General features: G+C 35.6%; 3 protein-coding genes across 4 annotated transcripts; 1 reads left to right on the forward strand and 2 right to left on the reverse strand.

Moving 5' to 3' along the window:
• Positions 1–7727: 7727 nt before the first annotated feature.
• On the forward strand, positions 7728–9960 carry LOC132187437 (NAD(P)-binding Rossmann-fold superfamily protein). The gene is made up of 5 exons (XM_059601748.2): positions 7728–8048; positions 8260–8519; positions 8737–8830; positions 9065–9176; positions 9396–9960. The coding sequence occupies exons 1-5, from the start codon at positions 7913–7915 to the stop codon at positions 9565–9567; spliced, it is 774 nt and encodes a 257-aa protein (XP_059457731.2). The 5' UTR covers positions 7728–7912; the 3' UTR covers positions 9568–9960.
• A 1109-nt stretch (positions 9961–11069) lies between these two features.
• On the reverse strand, positions 11070–15412 carry LOC132186081 (zinc finger CCCH domain-containing protein 62). Of its 2 annotated transcripts, none has more exons than XM_059599871.2 (8): positions 15123–15412; positions 14228–14345; positions 13042–13103; positions 12904–12955; positions 12686–12791; positions 12394–12492; positions 12182–12299; positions 11070–11970 (listed from the first exon to the last, which is right to left on the reverse strand). In XM_059599871.2, exons 1-8 carry the CDS (start codon positions 15367–15369, stop codon positions 11675–11677), a joined length of 1098 nt encoding a protein of 365 aa, XP_059455854.2. In that variant the 5' UTR covers positions 15370–15412; the 3' UTR covers positions 11070–11674. The 2 variants fall into 2 exon arrangements, with proteins under 2 accessions (XP_059455854.2, XP_059455855.2); XM_059599872.2 differs by having other exon boundaries at positions 11878–12082.
• Positions 15413–16412: 1000 nt separating this feature from the next.
• On the reverse strand, positions 16413–23381 carry CRK (CDPK-related kinase). The gene is made up of 11 exons (XM_059599870.2): positions 22560–23381; positions 20734–20864; positions 20502–20543; positions 20207–20315; positions 19425–19503; positions 19033–19329; positions 18838–18950; positions 17979–18086; positions 17840–17902; positions 17576–17743; positions 16413–16988 (listed from the first exon to the last, which is right to left on the reverse strand). Exons 1-11 carry the CDS (start codon positions 23148–23150, stop codon positions 16848–16850), a joined length of 1842 nt encoding a protein of 613 aa, XP_059455853.1. The 5' UTR covers positions 23151–23381; the 3' UTR covers positions 16413–16847.
• Positions 23382–23386: the final 5 nt, after the last annotated feature.

Here is a 23386-nt window from a genome sequence, read left to right on the forward strand (position 1 = left end):
AAAAATAAGATATTTTAAAAAAAACGGTGTCAATAAAAATTTTTTAAAAAATAATGGCTTTTTGGACAAATTCTTTTTAGAACTAGGGAATTTTAGGAAACATTATTCAATTCCAGTGAGGAAATGTTCTCACTCATATGTTGTCATCAAATGGATGAATCCGAATGATTATTATATTCCACCTTCTTGTATTCCTAGTAACACATTCTTATTCCTAAGTATTTATAATTTCATTGTATTAAGAGTGTCTTAAATTTTTAAGATAAGTGGTGATTTAATATAGTATCATAATAGTGATCATGAGTTTATTGTGTCAATAATTTACCTAGCAGGTAATAGGGGTACAATGTCCTACAAACACCAAGCTTAAAAAAAAGAATAATTTTGGAAAATACATTTTTATTCTATAATTACCACATTTTAATGCAAATGTGAGAGTCTCAATCAATTTTTTAATCGGCTATTGTTTAAGAAAAATTCAAATGTTGATTAAGACTGTCACATCATCAACTACAATGATTTGTAGCATTTCTCGAAAAAGAATAATAATAACAGTGATAATAATTATTTTAAAAAAATAAAAATAAAAAAAAGGAACACCAGCAGTGCTAACAGCTTCATCGCCATATCTATTGCTGTATTACCCACGAAGCTAGCTAAGGACATGTGAGCTCATTTAAGGCAGCCTCCCTTATTTTGTCTCCCAGCCACAAAGTTCTTCATCAGGGGCCATACAACTTGAAGAGGAGCTATTAACGCATTACTTGTCTTTTATCTATTCCCTTTCAACACTTGGGATTTCTCTTGCGATGCTAATGAAAGTTACATCTTTAAAGATAAATATAATATGGACATAATTTGATGAAAATGACAACACAAGCTAACTCTTTCTCTCTCTTTTTTTTTTTTTTTTTTTTTTTCTTTTTGTTTTTCTTCTTCCCATTTATGTAATTTTAATTTAAGCCAAGACCAAATGGATTGTTAAAATCTCTCACTCATGTAAAATCAAAGAAAAATAGCAAGATGATGAGATAGAGAGATTGCAATGTAGGAAACTATTTCTTCAGTTTCTAGCCAGATTACATTATTGCCCTAAGGTTTGAGTTTTGTCTGGGCTTATGCTTAAACAAAAAAAAAAAAAAAAAAACTTTTATGTTTTGATTTGCTTTGGATTCAATAATTACAGCGTTGAATTTTCATGCCCTTTACCCGAGACTGCTCTCTCTCCATTTTCAGGTTAGCCATATGCTGTAAAGGAAAGGAAACAAAAAGGTAACTGCTGGATATGATGGTCATCCATGTTAGTTAGAAATATGGTTTCATAATAATTTAATATAGAAGAATCTTGAAAGATTTAAGTCATCAATCAAAAAATAGAAGAATCCAGATATTGTAGGTGTGGGCCGGGGCATTCACCATTCATGGCTCAACCAGTCAAAATTATAAGAAAGGTTGGGATCGATGGATGGGGTCTATTTCTTCTGGTCCCCAAGTTAATGATTGAATATTGGGTTGGGTATCTTTTTTTCCTTTATCATTTATTCAAAATCAAAGCCTAGTTGTTGCCTCTGGTCCTTATCTGGTAGGGGTGTCAAAAATAACCGGGAAACCGGAACCGGAACTGGAAAACCAGGAAACCGAAAACCGGTTCCGGTTCCGGTTGCCAAAAAAAAAAAAACCGAGACCCCGGTTCCGGAACCGAGTCTTATTTTATTAAATTTTATATATATATATATATATATATATATATATATATATATATATATTGTCTTTGTAATATGTTTGTGAACTATTTGGATTGTGAGTGTATTTCTTTTGATTGGTAGATTATTTAAATACTTGTTTTATTTTTTATTTTTTTGGGTTTTGAATTGCTGTAGTAAGGGGTATTTATTTCTTGTGCATGTTGATTTGTTTACATACTTGTTTTACTTTTTATTGTTTTAATGTTTTCTTTATGTATCTAATTTAAAATGATTTTTAGGGTATTTTTAAAAAAATGATTTTTTATTTCTAAGGCTCCTATAGGTAAAAACATTGATTTTTTAGGTTTATTTTTTAATTATTTGAAACAATCACAATAAAGCCTCTTTAAATTAAACAAAAAGATTAATAACTTTTTTTTAAATGAGCTAACTTATAAAAAAAATAATGGGCTTATTTTAGGCTCAATACCTAAAATAAGCCTCAAACACTAATTTTTTTCAAAAACCGATTATCGGACCGGGTAAAACCGGAACCGGCCGGAAACCGGGACCCCGGTTAAGGTTCCGGTTTCCCAAAACCGAGAACCGGGGTACCCCGGTTCCGGTTCCGGTTTTGGCCAAAAACCGAAAAACCGGACCGGGTTGACACCCCTATTATCTGGGCATTGGCAGAGTATCTTGCACGAGTGCAGAAATTTAATCTGAGATCCATTGTGGGAAAAGTTTAATATTGCACCCATATTCATATAGATATCCTTAAATTCCACTACATTCATTCGTTCAGGATATATATGTATATATATATAAGTTTTTTTTTTTTTTTTCTCTAATTTTAATCTACGTACGTTTCACTTGATAGCCTGATAGGAGTGATGTCATGGTAGAATCTATCCTGTTAGAGAGAGAGAGAAAGAATGCTCTTATTATTATTATTTTTTAATGATTTTTATAATATAAATGATTCATATTTATTAAAAAAAAAATGTGGTAGGTGAAGACAGTACAACTTTTAAACACGGTTTCAACCTTTTCCAACGTTTTTATTTTATTTTTCCTTTTCTTGTACTGGTTAGGTTGGGCTGCCTGTGTTAGGCCATCTCTTGCTTTTGTTTGTGTTAGGTTTTTAGTGATAGCAAATGCATTGTCAAAACATGTTATAGTGTAAGTTTTAGGTTTAGGATGGTTTAGTTGGTATGAAAATTTGGTTCAAGAATAATATGGAATTGAAGTTTTGAAGGCTACAATCGAAAGCTTGGTCGAAACTCGTTTCACCAAACCAATGCATCATGTTTGAGTACTAAAACCCGAAAGGTTTGGTCGAAGTGTTGGTTGCATCTTGCTTAAGCAAAGTGTAGCAATGTGATTCCATACCTAAACTTGAGACCCTCAGTCGAAGGTTTGGTTAATCGAATTGATGAAATCCCCCAACCTATAGGCTATATAAGCCTCATGAGCTACGACTTCCATATGACCAAGAGACTATTTTTCATTATTCATGTAAAGGTTTATAAATACCCTTAAACCTAAACAGTTTCATCATTCTTCTTGTTTATCATTGTTCAAACCACATAAAAAAGCTCTAGTTATCCGAGTTTTAGATTGTAGTAGATAAGGTTTGTTCGTGAAAGTAATCATTGTAGAAGAAGGCCAGGCCAGAAGTTCTTGAGCCACCGCAGTAAGAGATGAACGGGTCATTTTATCAGGATTTCAAGTTGAGTCAAGGTTTAGAAAGATTTTGTAAGTTAACTAGTTGCAAGTTAACTCCAGCTCTCATCTTTTTCCTTTTAAACCACTTCAAATGTCTGTAGATGTGCCAATTCTTAGGCACACTCGGTTGCTAAATGTGCCGCTTCCCACTCAGTGTTTGGAAGCATTAATTCCTGACGATTCACCTATTCTTTCTTCTCTTAGGATTATGAGCGGCAAAAACCCTCATTTGTAATTTTGGTTTTTTTGTTGTTGTTCTTTTGGTTGTTGTTTTTCTCCCCTTTCCTTTTCCCTATTATGAAAAAAAATAAAAAAAAATAAAAAAAAATCTAGTTGCAAGTTGCAACACACATCTTCTAGAGTGAATACCTGTGAGATTTGCTGGCATCTAAAAATGGTTTTACTTTTAAAGAGTTTTTTATACCGTCTTGAATTGATCACTTTGTCATCAAATCATTATGTTGATTTAGTTTTATGCTTTATTAGATTGAAAGAAGATAATCATATATAAAGAGGAATCTGAATCTTACATTTCATTGACGTTAAGCCCTTTCAATTTCACCAACATAATCATAAAGAGGAACCAGAATCTTAAATCATTATGTTGATTTAGTTTGATGCTTTGTTAGATTTCAAGAAGATAATCATAAAGAGGAACCCTGAATCTTAGATTTCATTGATGATGTTAATTAAGCCTTTCAATTTCACCAACATTTTAGCAAATTAATGAGAAAAGAATCCTCAGAAGACGATGGGGCAGGTAAGTTATATGTAATTTACCTACCAGGGGTCTCCTTCCATGGATCCAAATTTGGATACGTAATAGTAATTGTCTTAATTTGGAAAGCGAACAAGCAAGCTATGGTGGAAAACGTAAGCCTACTTTAAGGGTGCGTTAGGGATTGTGATTTCGTTTTTAAAAGATATCGCAAAACGTAAGGCGTTTGGAATTGCGATTTAAAAAACACTTAATTTAAAATAGGAAAAAAATCAGCGATTTCAATAAGCAGACTAGGGGTACTTATTTGAAAAAATGTGAATTTAAACCAAAATCATGAATTCACATAACAAATATTTAATAAAAAAAAATTTTTTAACATGTTTTACTAAATGCATTTACGATTTTAAAAAGTAGATTTCGAAAACGCTATTTTTAAAATTGCACTTATTAAAATCACAATCCCAAACCGACCCTAAACCGAAAGCCTCTTTGAAAATTCTCCTTCATATAATAAAGATGTCTGGCAAGTTGCCTTGTCCTATGCTTCCCGGACTCTTGCAATTTATGGAAAGCACCAATTAGATGGGTCATACGGAATCTAGGCCACCCTGTCCATCAAAGCAAAAAGAAAATTTGCTTCAAAGAAACGTTTGGTAGCTCATTCTCGATCTCTTTTCTTTTTCTTTTTCTTTTTCACACACACATTTATAATCAATAATATAAGAAAGACATAAAGGCTGACTTTTCAAGAAAGAGTCTCTATACAATGTATGGAATTCTTCCATTCAGATCGAATTGTACGTGGAGGTTTCCATCGATCCATGGGAAAACTGAGCAAGGGCCACCCACATTCACGGGTAATGTTTAGATACATATAATTGTGATTCTGCATGTGCATCGATCGATCTATATATCACAGAGATATGTGCACGAACAGGTCAAGTCATTGTTGAAACCCAAATTCCATCAACTCAATTTCCAAACAAATAGCTAAAGTTACTTTTGTACAAGAGAAATGATAGCTTTTTGGACGGCAATTAAGGAGCTGCATTTGCTTCACCAATGGAGGGGTCTTTGGGATGGAGCTTCTTGGTCCAGGCGAAACAAGTGGATCCTCTATGATCACGACAAATGGCTACACCCATCGGAAAATAGTCCCGGGCCGTCATATAGCCGGCCGGAAATTTATTTTCAGAGATCCCTCGGGATCAGGGGAAGACCAAGAAGGAGGACACACAACTTGAAGCCTCGTTTGTTATTTGTGAAGCCCCTTTAGTTGATTAGAGAGACGGATTGGGTTTGAAGGGCCGGGGGAGGCCTTTGTTAGCCTTGTTCATGTAGAGCCACGTGAGGTGAGGTCCATTGCAATGGCTACACACAGGAAAAATGCTACTTAGCTACATTTTTGTTATTACTTTAAAATGATTGATCAATTTAGAATTTTCCTAAAATACAATTCTATGTCTCCCTCCTTAAACCTATGATGTCTAAATTTGAGAGCTACGTCATGCGATGATGATAGTACAACATGGCAGTACTATATGACTTTGATACAATCTATAATGACTCAAAAAAAAAAAAAAAAATGCTTATCACATTTGCGCTATCATTTAAAAATAGCTAGTCAATTTAGAATTTTTCTATAATAATTTATAAAAACATAATTTCACATAATAAATAACATTAGTATCCATATATTTCTTTATAAAATACCCTCAATATGATTACACCCAAGTGTTACCCTCATAAGAAATATTTGAGGAGTCCTCAGGTATAGGGATAGGAATGTGCAAGCTCTTAATCCTTTCAACCATTCCTTGTCAAAGAGTCTTTCAATATATATTCCACTTTCTATAGTTGGGGCAAATAAGACTATTTTTTTTCTTTTATTTTCCTTTTACCAACGACCTTTGATCAATTGGGATGACAAGACCCACAACAAACTACAAAGCCAAAGAAGGTTGCTATATTTGAGTCCCTTTTATTATATAGAAATGAAACTTAACATTTTCAAGTGTTCATCTTATAGCAGCAGAATAAACATATTATCAACATCCAATAGCAAGTACAGAAATTAGAAAAAAGAAAAAGTAAGCACATAAAAAAACTTTGTGATATACACAAAACCAAATTGGGTTGGTGGAACTGTTTGCACCCTTTGAGCATGTGAGAAAATATATAATCATAGTCACTCTTAGAGTATAATATGATGTGGTATGACCATTCAACATGCTCTACATTTCATTGCTTTAAATCAGGCTATATTCAACCTGGAAGGAAAATTGTGAAAAATAATGTTATTCACTTCAAACTTTGCAACCCACTTTAGAGTAAAGCTTGATTATTGTTTATTTTATAGTAGACTGTTATATGATTATGATACAATTGACATGACGTGTTAGTAAAATCAGTCCTTAATTTAATTTTTGTTTTTTTTAAAAAAAAATTGTACAAAGTGATGATTCAAAAATGAATTTTTACTGTCACATAATCAAATTATAGAACAATTTACTAAATAGTATTACGGTTACTTTAAGGAAGAAATGTATAGAGAAGATTTAATCCATGTCCTTCCACTGTCCCACTTAAGGCAGAAGTGACAGATGTGAAATAATGTAACACGTTTCAATTACCCATAGGCTTTTGGGCGTTGTTTGGTAAACACCCCACACCACACCAAAAAGTGAGTGAAAAAAAAAAAAAAAAAAAAAAGGAAGAAGAAGAGAAAGTGGTATTGATAAGTGAAAAAGTTTTGTTTTGTAATGATTTTTTTATTTGAATAGTAGTAAAAAGTAAATAATATAAGATAAATGATAAAGACATAATTTTGGCCAAACTTTTCTCTTATGTGGTCATTTAAAAAAAAAAAATTATGAAGTAATAACATCTTATGTGGTCCTTTTTTATTTGGTATATATATATATATATATATTATAAAAAAGATGGTATTTTTCTTCATAATAATGACCATATAACATTTTTCTAAAGAAAAATACCATCTTTTTATAAAAAAAAAAAAAAATCAAATTATATAACAATTAATTTACTAAATAGTATTATGGTTACTTTAACGAAGAAATGTAAAGTGAGAAATTAATCCATGTCCTTCCGCTGTCCCACTTAAGGCAAAAGTGACGATGTAAAATAATGTAACATGTTTCAGTTACCTATAGGCTTTTGGTCTTGAATTACATTCGGACAAGAAAAATGTTAGAGGTTATTATTTTTTTATATTTGGCACATCTAATTTTATAAATTAACCATTAAATTTGTAGACTTATGTGGATTCAATATAAATTAATTATAAATTTCATAAATTTAATAGTTGATTTACTGAATTTATAAAAGAATATGAGTCAAATATTTGAAAGAAAAAAACTCAGCGCTTCTCTTCGGTCAATCAGCATAGACTTGGTAATTAAATGCCACCGTTGGTCCTAACAGTCTAAGGAAAACAGTGCCATCAGAGCCGTTCTATTCTCCAGCTCCCCATCAATGATTGCAGAAATGGACGACTTAATCATGCTTCCCGGCACTGTACCGAGAGCGAACTATAAAAGAGGGAGGCAAAGCATGAAAGCACAAAGCAAAATGCCTCTCGCAAAGGAGGCGACAGCGATGGAGCAGATTGCACTCTCTGTCTGATCTATCTTCTTCTCTTCTTATACCCCTCAACTTTTCAGAAAAGAATACAAGGACTACGATACATATAAGAGTTTTCCCTCTCTCTCTCTCTCTTTCTTTCGCTCATCTTTGTTCGCTAAGCTAATTAAACAAGATGCGCAACATGACGAGCTCAGCCTCCGCCCGAGGCATCGCAGCCATTGTCGGCGTGGGACCGAAGCTGGGCCGCTCCATCGCCCGCAAGTTCGCTCACGAAGGTTACACCGTCGCCATTCTCGCTCGCGACTTAGGTGGATATTCCCAAAACGATACAGAAAAGATTAGCATGGGGTCCAATTAATTATTATTTTTTTAAAATTAATCGAAAGAAAATTATCAAACAGTTTGTTTTTGTTTCGTGGGTCTTTCTCTCTCCTTTTTTTTTTTTTTTTTTTTTTTTTCTGGGTTTTCCATTAGAATTGGCAGTGGAAATATATACATGTAAGATACTATGCTTTGTAGGGAGATTGTCGAGATTTGCGGACGAAATAGCGAGGGAGGAGAAAGCACAAGTATTTGCGATACGAATCGACTGCTCGGACTCGAGGAGTGTGAGGGAGGCATTCGAAGGGGTTCTCTCGCTTGGATTTGTGGAGGTTTTGGTGTACAATGCGTACCAGCCGGTGTCTTGGCAACCCACTGACTTCACCGACATTCGCATCGACTCCTTTGAGAAGTCCCTCGCCGTCTCTTCCGTTGGCGCTTTCCACTGCGCCCAACAGGTATAGCAGTTCATATATATATACTCGTCAATACCCACGAAGCCCCTTGATTGGGAGAACTAGATTAATTATGGAGTAATTCAGGCTCAAATTTCTTCTTATCGGAGACCCAGCGTTTTTTTTTTTTTTTTTTTGTGTGTAACTTTTCTTTTTCAAGTTTCCTGGGTTTGATTTGATTTGTTTCTTTTATACTTTCTGCTTCCTTAAAATCTGAAAGGTTGTTCCGGGCATGGTGGAAAGGGGAAGGGGGACAATTCTATTCACGGGCTGTTCAGCTTCTCTCAACGGCGTTGCTGGTTTCTCTGAGATATGTAATCTCTCGTTCTCTCTATTTTTCTTTTTTTTGGTTTTAATTTATTATTATTTTTCCAATCAAATCTTACATAAATTAAATTACAATATATCCAGACACCATGAATTAAAAGATTCACTTTCTTTATTTGGTCAATGTTGACAGAATCACTTTAGAAATAGAAATAGAAATAGCTATGATATTGTATGATCCTTGTTTGTGTTATTATTTTCCGGTGTACGAAATGAATCAGGTTGTGGGAAATTCGCGTTAAGAGCACTCTCGCAGTGTCTGGCAAGGGAGTTCCAACCTTTTGGTGTACACGTCGCCCACGTTGTCATCGATGGCATCGTTGGTCCACCTAGGTTCGTTCATAGCCCAAATATCTATACTGCGACATTGTTTATTCTGTCTCTCTCTCTACTAGCATATATATGGTTTCCATATACTCTATTTTTTTTTTCTCTCTTAACTTTCTTGTCAACCAAACGATGCTTTCGTGAAGAAAAGTGAGTCATTAAAAAAGTTCGTTAGTAGCTAGTTATGATTAGAATTATTAACAGATACAAGGGGCAAACTTGCAGGGGGCCATCAACTTCGTCGCAGAGGGGGTTGGTTGGGGAACAACTCAACGGAGGGAGTGGGTCAATGGACCCAGACGCGCTGGCTCAGACCTACTGGCAATTGCATGTTCAGGACCGAGCCGCTTGGACCCAAGAGATTGATCTCCGTCCCTCCAGTCCAAGATTCTTCTAGTGCCCTCTACAAGTGCTAGGCTAGCGCCTATGTTCCGTCAATTACAATATTTCCCAATAGTAGTAGTGTATTTCCTTCTTCCCTACACTGCATGATTCTTAAGCCAATTGCTGCCTGGACCCTACATGTTTCGATACAACTTGGAGGATTCACAGATCAGCAGCCAACGGGTCCCACTACGTGTCACACACCTCTCCCAAGTGGCTTGGAACAGGAGGTTAACCCAAGTTTGCATATTTCCTAGATTTCATGATTGCTCGTGTTACCTGTTACTTTCTTTTTTATTTGTTTGATGGAATTTACATGCTTGATCTAGCAATTTGATGCTTGAATTGTTATGGCAAGAGAGTTGTTAATAGAGTTTATTTATATTAACTCTTTCATTTCATTTCATGTGATTCTAGTCCTCTACTTTGGTTTGGGTGTGTCATGTGTGTATATATGGTTTGTGATGATTAAGCTTTGTCTTGATAAATATGTAATGCATGATTGAGGAATAAATATGGTATGTGATTGATTAATGCGTATAGGACTTTTTTTACTTTGGTGGGATAGATCTCAGTACGGAAGGACCCACGTAGGATAAGTTGGGGTATAAAGTGTAGACTGTGTAGTTGTAGGTCGCGTACAGCTTTGCATGGACAACAGAAGGACTGCGTGTTCTAATTGAGGACGCTCAAAGTTCGATGACCTTTTTTCTTTCTTCTGAGCACAAAGTTCCACGGACTTGATCTTTTTCCCATTTTTCCTGCACTAAAAAACAAGGGAAAAATATATATATATATATACCACTATGCAGGAAAAAGGTAACGAAATAGGAAAAGAGCAGCGATATTTTCAAGAGCAGCCGTAATTTGGTGGGCGCCTATCTATAGAACTGGGACTCAACTTTGATGACGCAATGAGGATTCCACGTAGCATGATAGATATTTATCATGTCAGGCTTGAGAGATACAAGTCCCATCCCAAAAGTTAATTATAGCAACGTATCCTGACATTACCCTACCCAATTGTTACGTTGGCTTCGGATAATGCTCTTCTTAATAACGGTTAAGAATTTAATTAGATACACAATATCATCCTCATCTTCCCAGAACCGTCCAAACCGGATCAATCGCAACAGCCAAAATCTGATTTGAAAACTTAGATCCAAACAAGTCTAATTTGCAACAAAGAGAGAACAGATTGGATGTCTTTTTGTAATTTGGGATAAATATTTGGAGCTTGTTGGACCAGGTAAGCACTAGCTGTATTTCCCTCACCCATCCCACTTTCTGATCGCCACTGTAATCGGCATAACCACCACCATCAGAAAAGCTAGGGCCTAGGGTCAACAATGAAGCACCAGCTCCAAAACGGCCATTACAACTCGCACCATAGGCATTCACCACCACACATGATGCCTCCTTCCTTGCTCAAAAGCTATGTCCCACATGCTATGACAATTGCTTTTGAACGACAAAGTGGTGCTGCATTTATGACGGTTAGCTACAAAAATGAAATAGAGACAACGACATAGTTGCTTATATTGAACCAACCATTCCTCTAACCTATACTATTCACATTTATCTCCAATATATAGATGGCTACCTTAGGTGTCCGCCCTATCCTGAATAGTGCATCATTAACACAGATGAATGCAACTGTAGTTTGGTTTCAAAATAGCAGCATGGTAACCAACAAAATCAACATTAAAGAGAGAACTAAAGTAACCCACTGAAAAATTGCAGGTCCAGAACTTAATATTCCATCAGTTCAGGGGGCAGGCACAATTCGCAGAATGCGTCTCATCTCGTCTCTCTGTCATGACACCCAAACATAGAGCAGCTCAAAATCTATAGTTCCTCTGTCCGTAAGTCTCTGCACCCAAAGGGAATGGATGCAACAGCCTATCAACATTTATGGACCCCGCAATGCCGTTAAAGAGTTGTAGGGGGGGTTGAGTTGGCATTATACTATGTTTTAACCTCTGATGTTGTGAAGCAGGCATAGCAGATGTACCAGCAGAGTCCCTGAAATGCGGCAATCTCATCATGTTTAAAGTAGAGCCCATATCATACCTAGACAATTGGTATGGCAGACTCCCGTTTTGATATTTTATTTGAGATCAGCGAATTTGTGAAGGATCAACATATGATTGAAAAGTTGGATCTCTATCATCATTGTGGTGAGCAAACTTCTGACGCTTCCTAGATGGTTTGGAGGCTCCAGAGATTGCGTTTCCCTTGATATTCACCTGTCTCATTGGAGGAGCCTCTTGACGTTGATTATGATTTCTAAATTTTGCGTGTCCTGGAAATGTCGCTTTTCCATGTCTATCAAAATGCTTCCCCTTTTCTGGTGCAAAGGGTTTTCTTGATTGAGATGGTCTTGTATGATGGAATTGTTTCTGATGCTTAACACCTAATTTTCATCAGAAACAAGTGTGAATTAGAATCTTTAATACTGTAAAAAGAATGAATCTTAGGCAACTCTTCCTCCCTTGTATGATGGAATTGTTTCTGATGCTTAACACCTAATTTTCATCAGAAACAAGTGTGAATTAGAATCTTTAATACTGTAAAAAGAATGAATCTTAGGCAACTCTTCCTCCCTTAATTCTATTAACCCATACCTCCATTTGTAGGCTCTCTCTTTTTTGTATTCTTCATTGCTCTCACAAGTCTTGCTGCTGTACCTCGTTTGTGCTTCTCAGCAAGCACTTTTACTCTTCCTGATTCATTATTCCAGCGCTATAGGAGGAGGAAGAGAAAACATACCAGTAAACCAACCTCTTGAAAAACGCATTACCTGATAATATTGTCATTTCATTGACTGACAAATTACCTGTCTGAAAGTTCTCAACCTATAGAGGTTACGGCCCTTCACAAGCAAAGGAAAAAGAGGAGGCAATCTATTACTCCCCTTGCTCCACAGAACCTCAACCTTGTAAGTAGAAACATTGGATAGACAATTTGTTAAATGGCTAAACAACATGGTGTTAACAAATAAATAAAAAAAGGTAATAAAAGCATATATCAATTATCAGCAAGTCACTCAGATTGTTAAAGTGATTATAACTGCATGTCACTTGGGTATCCAGAACATGCACAAACTCATCAAACTATAATCACCCTACCGTAAATGTATGTTGTTGCTTGGCTGCACCATAGCTTTCCTTAACAACCCTCCCAGCAACAGTTCTCTTTCCTTGAGGCCTACCATGCCTTGTCACCTTATTGAACCTGTTTGAAATAAATTCCTTAATTACAAAGCCAAATAAAAATTTAAGGCCTAGATGAAACATCAAAGAACATACGTGATAAATAAAGAAGAAGAGCAAGGATGATTGACTACCTTTCATAAACTTTCTGCGAGAACAGAACCACATCTCCCTTACAGACATCACCTGCAATATACTAAAAAGCTTCTGGATTGTCTTCAAAACATCAAAAAGTTCACCCAAAAAAAAAAAAAAAACACACACCGTATTACCTGTACAATTGATGACAAAGGTTGATTTGGGATAAAAGGCCTCACCGCTACCATCTTTTATCCTGAGATGGTAAAAATATATAAAAGGATATTATTGAAATATGTTTACTAAGATATTAAACAACTCTAAAAGGAAAACATCTTGTCCTCACCAAAATTCTTTCCTTGCCAAAACATAGCATGTTAACAAACTACATTTCCACATTTCATCCAACAATATCTTGTTTGGATATATAATATGTACCAATTCATACATGATGAATATGACTAACTTTTTGTCATGCAGTGATTTTATTATGTAACAAAAACACTGATTTTTCACTTAGAACTCAAATACCCATGGGTCAATATGGAACAATTGGACCCGGGCAGTAACGTAACTTGCAGCCTTCCGAGTTTTCATGGAAGCATTATTTCTTCATTCAGACCTCGCTTTTTCCATTTAAGCACCAAAAGTAATTGAGAAAAGTTATAAGTTGGGGTTTCATAAGAGATATATCACAATATGAATTCCGGTGCTTGTTAGAAGCAAAAAGGTTACATTCCAGTGGGCATCATCACTGCTACTATAGACATCAGCAACTTGACAACATACAGACATCTTTCTAGATATTTCCATGATTAACATAAAGCTCCTGGTAACCTCAGTCCCATTCTGAATTCTAAATATTCTTCTTATCCCTTCAATATCTTCATCCATCATCCTAATCCATTTAACATGAAGCATTGGGGAGGAGGGCACTGGAGCACCAAAGATGCTTTCTCAAATATATATTGATCTAGTGTATCACCCATGAAGAAGTAAGGATTTAATCTACAAGCTCATGTTTGCATTAGTACCACTTAACCCAAAGTTGGCTGTTAAGATCCCCTATAAATAACATTTGGGTAGTGAGTCCTAATTCCTTAAAATATCTCATGTGCCCAAAATCCTATTCTGGCCAATTTTCATCTAAACATGAGTAATCAAATTGAAATCACATTTTTTTTCTTCTGGAAATTAATGCCTCTAAATTCAACCTCATTTAAAATTTTATAAAATGAACAACACTATGGATAGCATTAAGATATATTCTTCATCATGACAACCGAGTGGCATTACAAAATGTGGCTTAAAAAAAACAGTTAGATGCAAATGAGAACACACAAGTCTGCATATATTTTTTGATAATGTGATGATACTTACCTCCAGTGCTCCTTAATTCTTTGAATGCAAACGGCCTTGGTCCCTGCTAGCCTGAGGCCATGCTTCCGCAAATAGGATTTGCAGTCTTTTAGAGTTAAAGATTCTAAATCACCCCCATCTGCCAAAGACAAGAAAAAACACGAGGTCCCACGATTACAACATAATGAGAATGACAAGAGCAGGTATTCAAAAGCTTCACTCGCAAAGGCCCATCAAATAAGAAACTCATATACTTCAGACAATAGTAAAAACAATCAGTGCCTGAAATCCAAAATCAACTTCGAGAGATTTCAATATTTTGGCGTTCTACGTCTTCTTTGTTCTTTTCAGTCTTCCCCTTAATCACTATCCACAGTACTCATAACTAAAATGATCAACATTCTTTTTTTTTTTATAACAAATGATAAATTACAATATTACATCCGCCAAAACATTTTCCTTGTAAGCTTCTGCAGTCAAATCACATTAACCAGTAACCACAACCAAAAAGCAATGAAGGTCAATTATGGACATATGAATCGCACAACTTTCAATGAGAATGCACCGAATCGATGAATGTACATCTTTTTTATTATTATTTCAGAAAATTTAGGAGAAAGAGAAAAGAAGAAAACAAAAAAAGATTTTAGCTCACGGTTAGAGAGAACCAAACACGAAAAAAGAAGAAGAAGGAATTGAAAAGGAAATCAATCTGTTCAGCACAAGTAATGTCGGAGAGTTTGCTAATTCTCACATAATTTGAATTCTAATCCTGAAATCAATCTATAAATAAAAGAGAATCAAACAATCTAAGTGAAGCTAAACTTTCTGACGCATCATTACCTTGCAAATTAATCAATTTGATTGGAAGACAAATTTCGTAAATGAAGGTCGAAATTGAGAACCCTAAGAATACCTTTAAGAAGGCGTATGACTTTGTTGCAGAGAGACTCATCGTCACCGCCACAATCATCGTCGTCTTCATCCTCTTTGTCCTCGTCATCATCGTCGTCTTCATCCGCTTTGTCCTCATCATCGTCAACATCGTCGTCCTCGTCCTTGTCCTCATCAGCTTCTTCGTCTTCGTTGTCGCTGTCTTCTACTTCTTCTTCGGAAGATGAAGAGACGCATATGAAAGTGCGTTTACGCTTGATCTCAGCCATGTCACCCCAAGAAAGAGCAAAATACAGAGATTAAGCAACTATTATTTACCGGCCATTTATAAGGATATAATTTTTTTATAAATTCTAAACTAAAAAAGTGTTTGTATATCTTGAGTATGAAAGAAGTAATTATTTTTTTATTAATATTATTAAAAAAAACATGTAAAAGGTACATTATATTAAAAATATATATATGATGGAAAATAAATGACATCTTTTACGTATTCATCGAGTTTATCAACGTTTTTGGTAATGATACAAAGAAAAATGTCTTTGCTTACATTATAACTTTTTTTCTATAATGAATTGTATAATAATTGGAATTTTACCAATTTATAATAAAGAATCATCGTCATCCTACATAAATTTGTTAAATCTTAATTATTATTTTTATCAACTCAATATTTATGGCTCATAGTTTATTAAATTTTAAAAGGAGAAATTAATAAAAAAAAATCATATTAAAAACTTTATTTTAATTGGAATATATTACAAATAATTTAAAATTGAATATAATTAGATCTCAAGTAGTAATGTTACAACGTGTAACACGTTATAAACCAAATCAAGTATCATCTATTCAAATACTATTGTCAATTTGCAATATTTCAAAAAACAAAAATGTCCACGCCATAAGAAGGATTGTACCGTTGTACCATTAAAAATTGAAATAGACATAGTTTTACTGCTGTCTATAAGACTCACATGTGTATCTTAAACACGTAAAAGTTAGAAGAAAAAGTGCTTGGACATATGGTAAATTTATAAATTGGGTTGAAAAAAATCCCTCCAAGCAAATTAGAACAAAAACTGTGTCCAACTGAAATACATAGCAATAAAACCAATAATCGCGAGAATGATTCATTGTATTATGATCAATAACTCGTATATGGGGATAAGAAACTCGCTGTAAAATTGTAAATGCCAGGGAATGGGACGTGTTGGGTCTAATAAAATGCGGCACGGCACAGCACAGAACCGTCGTCAAACAAAATCAAGCAATCAAAATTCTCCCACAAGTACTCATTTAGCTTTGGAGAAAATGGGGTGAAGATGAGCAGAGACTTTTGATTAGAAAGAATGAAACACTGATCAACACAACTTTGGACATGTCACACCAGTCCAATTGAGTCAGAAAATCAAGTGTGATTGTCAAGCAAGTAATAAACATTTGATAAAAATATTCTCACCTGCAACTAAACAGACTCAACTACAGCTTTACAGAGGAAGCACAAAATTCATGCGCCTCATTGCTTGAAGGAGCACAAGGGTCAACTCCAATCTTGAGTGCACTCCAGCATGGCCCGTCAAGATGAAAATAAGCCAAAACAAACTCTGCTGACCCTAATTGACATGCCAAATATTCCCCCGACATTTTAAGGTCTAGAAAGTGCCTTAATCATCCATCACCAGCTCTTTTGCAGGTCAAGTCTGCAGAATGCTTCTTGGATCTCCAGCATGGGCTTCATTCAAAGCTTTTATTGAGCTTTTGCAAGGGTCCGGCTAGATACACCATGCAACAATTTGACAAACCCAAGGAAGCTCAACTTTCCATCAGTATGCCTAACCCAATCGTGAAGAACAGCATGAACAGGCACAGAAGGACTGAGGCCAAGTTCCTGAAAAATTGCGCACAGAAAATTATGGATCAGTCTGTATCGTGTTTGTTGACAAGATGAATTCAAGCTTCACTGTTTCTCCAGCCAAGTACAACAACTAAAAATAAATGCGAAAATCGAAGAGTATTCTTTTTCATCTGTAGAGAATTTAGGATAGAAAATGTGAAAAGAGAATAGCATTGAAGTGCATAACAGGATTAAAATAAGAAGCAGCTACAAACAATGCCAAGGGCAAGATACAGAGACAAGATGAGCCCTAACACTCACTGGTGTAGAACACACAAACACCCAGAACTTTATGCAAAAACACACATACAATAACAAGCAAACATTTTGAGATTTTACCAGCTTTCCCAATAGCGCAAACATTCCCATTGCAGCCAAAAAAAAAAAAAAGTGACATTCCAAACAATGAAAAAATCACTACCGATTCGACAGTGTATAATGATTGATTCTCCATCTAAACCTCAAAAAACATCTTTGTTTTTTATTGATACGTTACGCGTGCAGTAGTTGATTATTAATATTTGTAATTTCACACAAAGGCTTGCACGCATGCAATTTTGTTATTGTTGAACCAAACATACCGAAGCCAACTCCTCAATGACAATAGCCCTGTTTCCATCCTTCTCAAAAAGTTCATAAGCACAACGGGCATGTTGCTCCCACCGATCAAGAGCCTCAAGTTGATGCACGCTTAGTGCAGCTGCACAGAACTCCTCAAAGTCCATCCTTCTGTATTGCAATGCATTAAGCTGCAACCAAAGAGAGGGAACACAATTTAGCAATAAAGTTGAGAAAAAAATAATAATAATAATTGCCACATGCGTCGCAGTTGTCAAGGCACCTACCGACACTAGGAAATCAGGGACTCGTGACTCCTTCATAGCATCTGTTGCATATTTCATCAAGGCCTGACAAGAGCTAAAAAGTGAGAGCGTAATTTACAACATACAGTTTAAAAAGTGAGACATATGGAAAGAAACCAACCACTTTGACATTCTCTAAGCTTATGGTGCCGCTCTTGTTTGGTTCCAACAGTGCATACTGCTCCCTCAAATAAAATAGCTCATCTACAGTCAACGTTTTAGATAGAGCCTGCAACAACAATGAAAAGAAAAATGTAATGAACTGTTGACACCAACACATTTTGCTTTCCAGAGGCAGAAAAATAATATAGCTAATCAGACATAATTTGACACCAACACATTCCCAATGGAGGAGCCATATTTTTATGTAAAATAGCTTCTTAAAACTCACATTTATCTAGTTTAGCTAAGCCATTTTTAAATGTCTCTACATCCGATTAGTTATATTTCTATCTATTCTATTAAAATATTATTAAAAGTGAGAAAAGTTTTGGAAAAAAGAGAACATGTGAGGAAAAATGAGAAAAATTTTGGGAAAAAAAGAACATGCAGAGAAAAAGTGGGAAAAGATTTGGGAAAAAGAAAAAACAGATGAGAGAAACAATGAAAAATAAAATAGTTCTCTTGAAAAGTGCTGCTACATTTAGCTTTTTTTTTTAGCTCTTTCAATCAAATATCCATTTTACATTTTTTTTAGCTAATCCAATGTGGGGGGTTTTTTAAACATTTGAAGAGCTATTTTAGATAAAAGTAACATTTGGCTCTTCCATTGGGAATGCTCTAAATGATTAAGCTAGAAAAAGCTAATACTACTAAATGCATGAACCTATTGAAAACGAACCAGGACATAAAGAATTCAAGTAAACATGAAGAGAAATTTCAATGGCATCAAAAGAATCTAATAATTCAGACTCACATAAATACTAAAGAGAAACATATAAGTAAATCATCTCCAATTATAAATGGCATCATATACACACCTTTAAAGCAGCTTTCCGAAGAGATGATGATCGCATATATGTTTTCATGAGTTTAAATATTAGTATGTCGAGTGGAACTTTTGCATCATTAGAATTTTTAATCCAAGGATGACCTGCAAGAGGAATGCCTGAGGAAAAACTATACAGATATAAGAACAACAACAGAACACTTCTGGCAGTGGATAAGGCACTCACTTAGAGCTTGAGCAGCTGTCATTCTTTTCCGTGGGTCTTTATTCAATAGGCGCTTAACAAAATCTTTTGCCTCAGCAGACAAAGAGGGCCAAGGTGGTTCTTCAAAACTCGGATCAGCTTTTAATACAGCCCGAAAGATCCCAGACTCAGTTCTGGCCCAAAACGGACGGCTACCACACAACAGGATATAAGCAATTACGCCAATACTCCATACATCTGCCTCTGTAGTGTACGATCTATGTAGAACTTCTGGAGCTACATAGTATGCACTACCAACTATGTCATTAAGCCTTTCATCTGCAAAGCAATTGAAACATTTTAAACTATTAAGACTTCAAAGAGCTATAAACAGAAAGCAGTGCAACTTACGTATCCAAACCTTGAGGACTAACCTGGTTTCACAAAATCTGACAAGCCAAAATCTATGGCCTTCAACTGTGAGTTTTCATCCTTTGACATAAACAGGAAATTCTGAAACAGCAATTAACTACACTTGATGAGAATCAATATAGACAAAAGAAGAGTACAACTATTACAAGCAGTAGGAAATATGAAATCGTTCGTACAAACATTACTGAACAAATGACTTAGTAAAACAACTACATTAGGTAAGCAAGTATATTCTCACTGAACTTCCATAACTTTAGTATCCTGGAAAATTGCAGGCTACCAGCATTGAGTACACAATACTTCCTCTGTTTGACAGCAAGACGGACAGGGATATCTTAAAGCCATCTAGAAGATTTACAGGGAGATAATTACATCCAAGCACTAATCTATATCTAAAGATATATAAAGGTAAATCACACACATGATCTATTGAAAAGAGGTGTTTAGAACTTATTACAGAATCCAAGTTCTATTCAATTTAAGTGACAATTACCCTACCTTTTAGTGCGAACAGAGACATATCTAGTGTAGTTTAGAAAATCAAAGGCAAATCACGTAGCAGTCTTCCTAAAAGGGCGGGAAAAAATAGAGTTGTTAAGCAGAGAGACCCAACAGGTTCTCGATTCTGGGCTGAACTGGTTCAACCAGACAGCTTGGTCCTACTGTAATGCTCATGGAAAAAGTTTAAGGTTTTTTGTAACAGCATATTCCAATGACTAGGTGAACTCCAGCATAAATCAATATATTTTTCTAAAGGTAATGAAATAATATGAAGATACTCCACCTCAGGTTTAAGATCGCGATGCACCACACCCTGGAGATGGCAAAACGCAACAACATTTAATATCTGTATCATGACAGCCTTTGCATCATCTTCTGTATATTTCCCACCCCTACAGAAGAAAAAGAGTATGTACTTATAAGCTAAGATGCATATGATAGCTTTATAAGCTACTGATCAGCTTTCTCTTTCATAAATTTCTTTTTCTTTTCTTTTTTTCTTGTTTGTCTCCTTGTCCATTAACTTTAATAAGCTGAAAGAGTAACCTATTTGATATTGCTAGCAAAGAAAGAAATACCTTGATAGTATTCTATCCAAGAGCTCCCCTCCTTCGCATAACCTGAGCAATGATAGACAATTAATCAGAGCTCATTAAAATAAAATTCTGTATAGGCAAGTGATGATGAGTCCTCCCACTAATAACCAGTCCCAACAGTCATAAAGAAAAAACTCAAAAGATATTTTCCAAATAGTCATAAAACATTAACAGCAGCATCTAATTCAATGAAAAGGTTGCAGTCAGAGCTTACTCCATTACTATATACACGTTATCATGGTCTTCATAAGCATCATAGAACTGTACTAGATTGTTATGCCCAGTCAATGCTCTCAATATTTTTACCTCCCTTCTCACATCCTCAATGGCAATGGCAGTGGTCATCTAACAACAATAATGAGAATAATGATAAGCAAATAAGACAGAGTAACAAAATAAAAATAAAAAGACAGCACTTTAGAGTGCTATACACTAACATAAAAACTTCTCCCAGTTCCGTCATAACAATAGCAAGTTTGACTAAAAGCAAGTAACACTGGATCAACTAACAAGTTCAGGCATAACAATAGCAAGTTTGACTGAAAGCAAGTAACACTGGATCAACTAACAAAACAGATAAATCTGCCAAAAAAGAAAAAAACAGTAAAAGGCACAATGGTGACTAAAAGCTGATTTGCTTCTAGCACTTGTAGAACTTGTAAGAAAATGTAAACCATGTGTCGAAAAAAAAATAGAGTAAAATGGATAATATCCTATCTATATAGCATTTGGATGACAAACATTACAGCATGTGGTTAGAATATTAAATTAAAAGATTAAATTCACTTATTCTTATTAGCTTAAGCTCTTGGAATAAATGGTTATTTAACATGGTATCTAAATTAAAATATTCCACGTGTTAGGTTTCACTTGTTGCAGGGAATTTGAGGGAGAGTGTTAGAATATTAAACTAAATAATTAAATTCACTCCTATTCAGCTTAAACTTTTAGGATAAGTAGTTATTTACCACATGCTAATCTCCAACATTTAAAACCTATATGAGTTAAACCTTATAGCATAACTTATTAACTTTTCATATCTATTGCTATAGCATTCTATCAGGTTGCTTAAGTTAATTCCACGGAGCATTTATAAATGGCATTATCCCAATATAGATAGATTATTTTCAAAAGTTCTCTAAATTGCATGATATTTACACTAGTTCAAGAAGTAAAAGATTCTTCCAGACTTCACTACCTATTTTAAAAGAGAAATATTAGAGGCACTAACTTTTTTACTAATAAAAACTTACTAAACTGATGTGTAGCTCATTCATTAGTACTCGTTACATTTCTCTTAATTAATTGTTTGTTTTTCTCCAATGAATGAGCTATACATCAGTTTAGTAAGCCTCTGTTAGTAAAAGAGTTAGTACCCCTAGCATTTCTCATTTTAAAATATAAACAAATTCAAAGAAATAAGATGGGCAGTCCATTGTAAATTTAACTCTTATTTTTTTCTAGAAATAAAGGGTAATTCATTTTCCTGTTCTTATGAAATGAAAAATTGGCCTAAACCCAACATTATTTTAGACCAATAAACATTCAAAAACAAATCAAATGTAATAGTAAACCTTTTATTCTAATTGATTCCATACTCCATAGCCAAGCCGGACATTAGTTGACCAACTACATCTACTTAACAACAAGAATAACATAATTAGAATCAAATGTCTCAAATAATGTTTGGGCCAATACAGAAAGTTCCGTGTAAAGAAAATGTCAAACTCCAAATCTCCAATCATATCAAAACCCCACTCCCACCTCACTCACGTAGAAACTGGCAACAGCGATCAAAGAACTCTACAAATTTGTCCGTGAAACACATAAGCATTCACATAAAACCATTCACAAAGACCGTTCTTCTAGAAAACAAATAAATCTATTTCACAGCGAATGAAGAATACTAAAAACCCACCTATGGATCCAATCTCAAGCAATGTCAAAAACACACTGAATTCACTTATTCATAAAAAGTAACCAACACATTCATGCTAAGAATGAAAATCGAACAATATTAGGCATGAATAAGGCGAAAACCTTGGCTTTGGGTATGACTTTTACGGCGACCTGTTGGCCCTTGAGCTCGCCCTTCTTGAACTTGGCGGCGCAAGTATACCCGAAATGCCCTCGCCCGACCTCGTCTCCGAGCTCGTACTTGCTCCCGAAATGTTTGGAGAACCCGAAGCTCTTGTCCAGCCCGGTCACGCGCTCCGCCTCGCTCCCCTCCGGTATCGACGCTTCGTTCGGCTTCACCGAGCCGTGCCGCCTTGCCAGCGCGGCCCGTATGTGCTTCGCCGGCGACGGAGGCGGGAACGGCTTCCTGAAGAACCGCCTTGGCGTCGAGTTCGAGCTCACATTTGCCGGAGATCTCGCCGGAGACTTCTTCGAGAAGAGGTAGTGCGCCGGGCTCGGACTGTAGAACGGGAAGAACGGAGATTTCTTCCCGTTCTGCTCGCCGGTAGGGTTTTGGCTCTCGCCATTGGCGGAGCTCGAAGTCGTTTTTGTGCTATCCCTGGCTGAAAAAGCGCAATTGTTGGCCGGAATAGAATTTTCCTTGGCAGGTTCAGGATCGGATTTCGGAGAGGACGGGCAGGGGGTTGTGGAGGGTTTGGAGGTGCAGAGACCCATTCGTTAGCCTCCCAAATTGAGAGAGTGGGGATTTCAATTCCAATTCGTCAGAGCATTGCAATTCTTATGGATAATGGATTTGAAATTCTTCGGGAATTTAAAAAACTCAGGGTTTTATATACAACTCAGCTTTGTCTCCCAGTGATTGAAATGCTAACAATGGTGGGAGAGAGAGAAAAAGAGAGAGATCCATGGAAGGTGATAAAAAGGAAACGACGATTGCTTCTTTTTGTTAA

Source organism: Corylus avellana, chromosome 6 (assembly GCF_965113065.1).
Source record: "Corylus avellana chromosome 6, dhCorAvel1.hap1.2, whole genome shotgun sequence".
NCBI classification, from domain to species: Eukaryota; Viridiplantae; Streptophyta; class Magnoliopsida; order Fagales; family Betulaceae; genus Corylus; species Corylus avellana.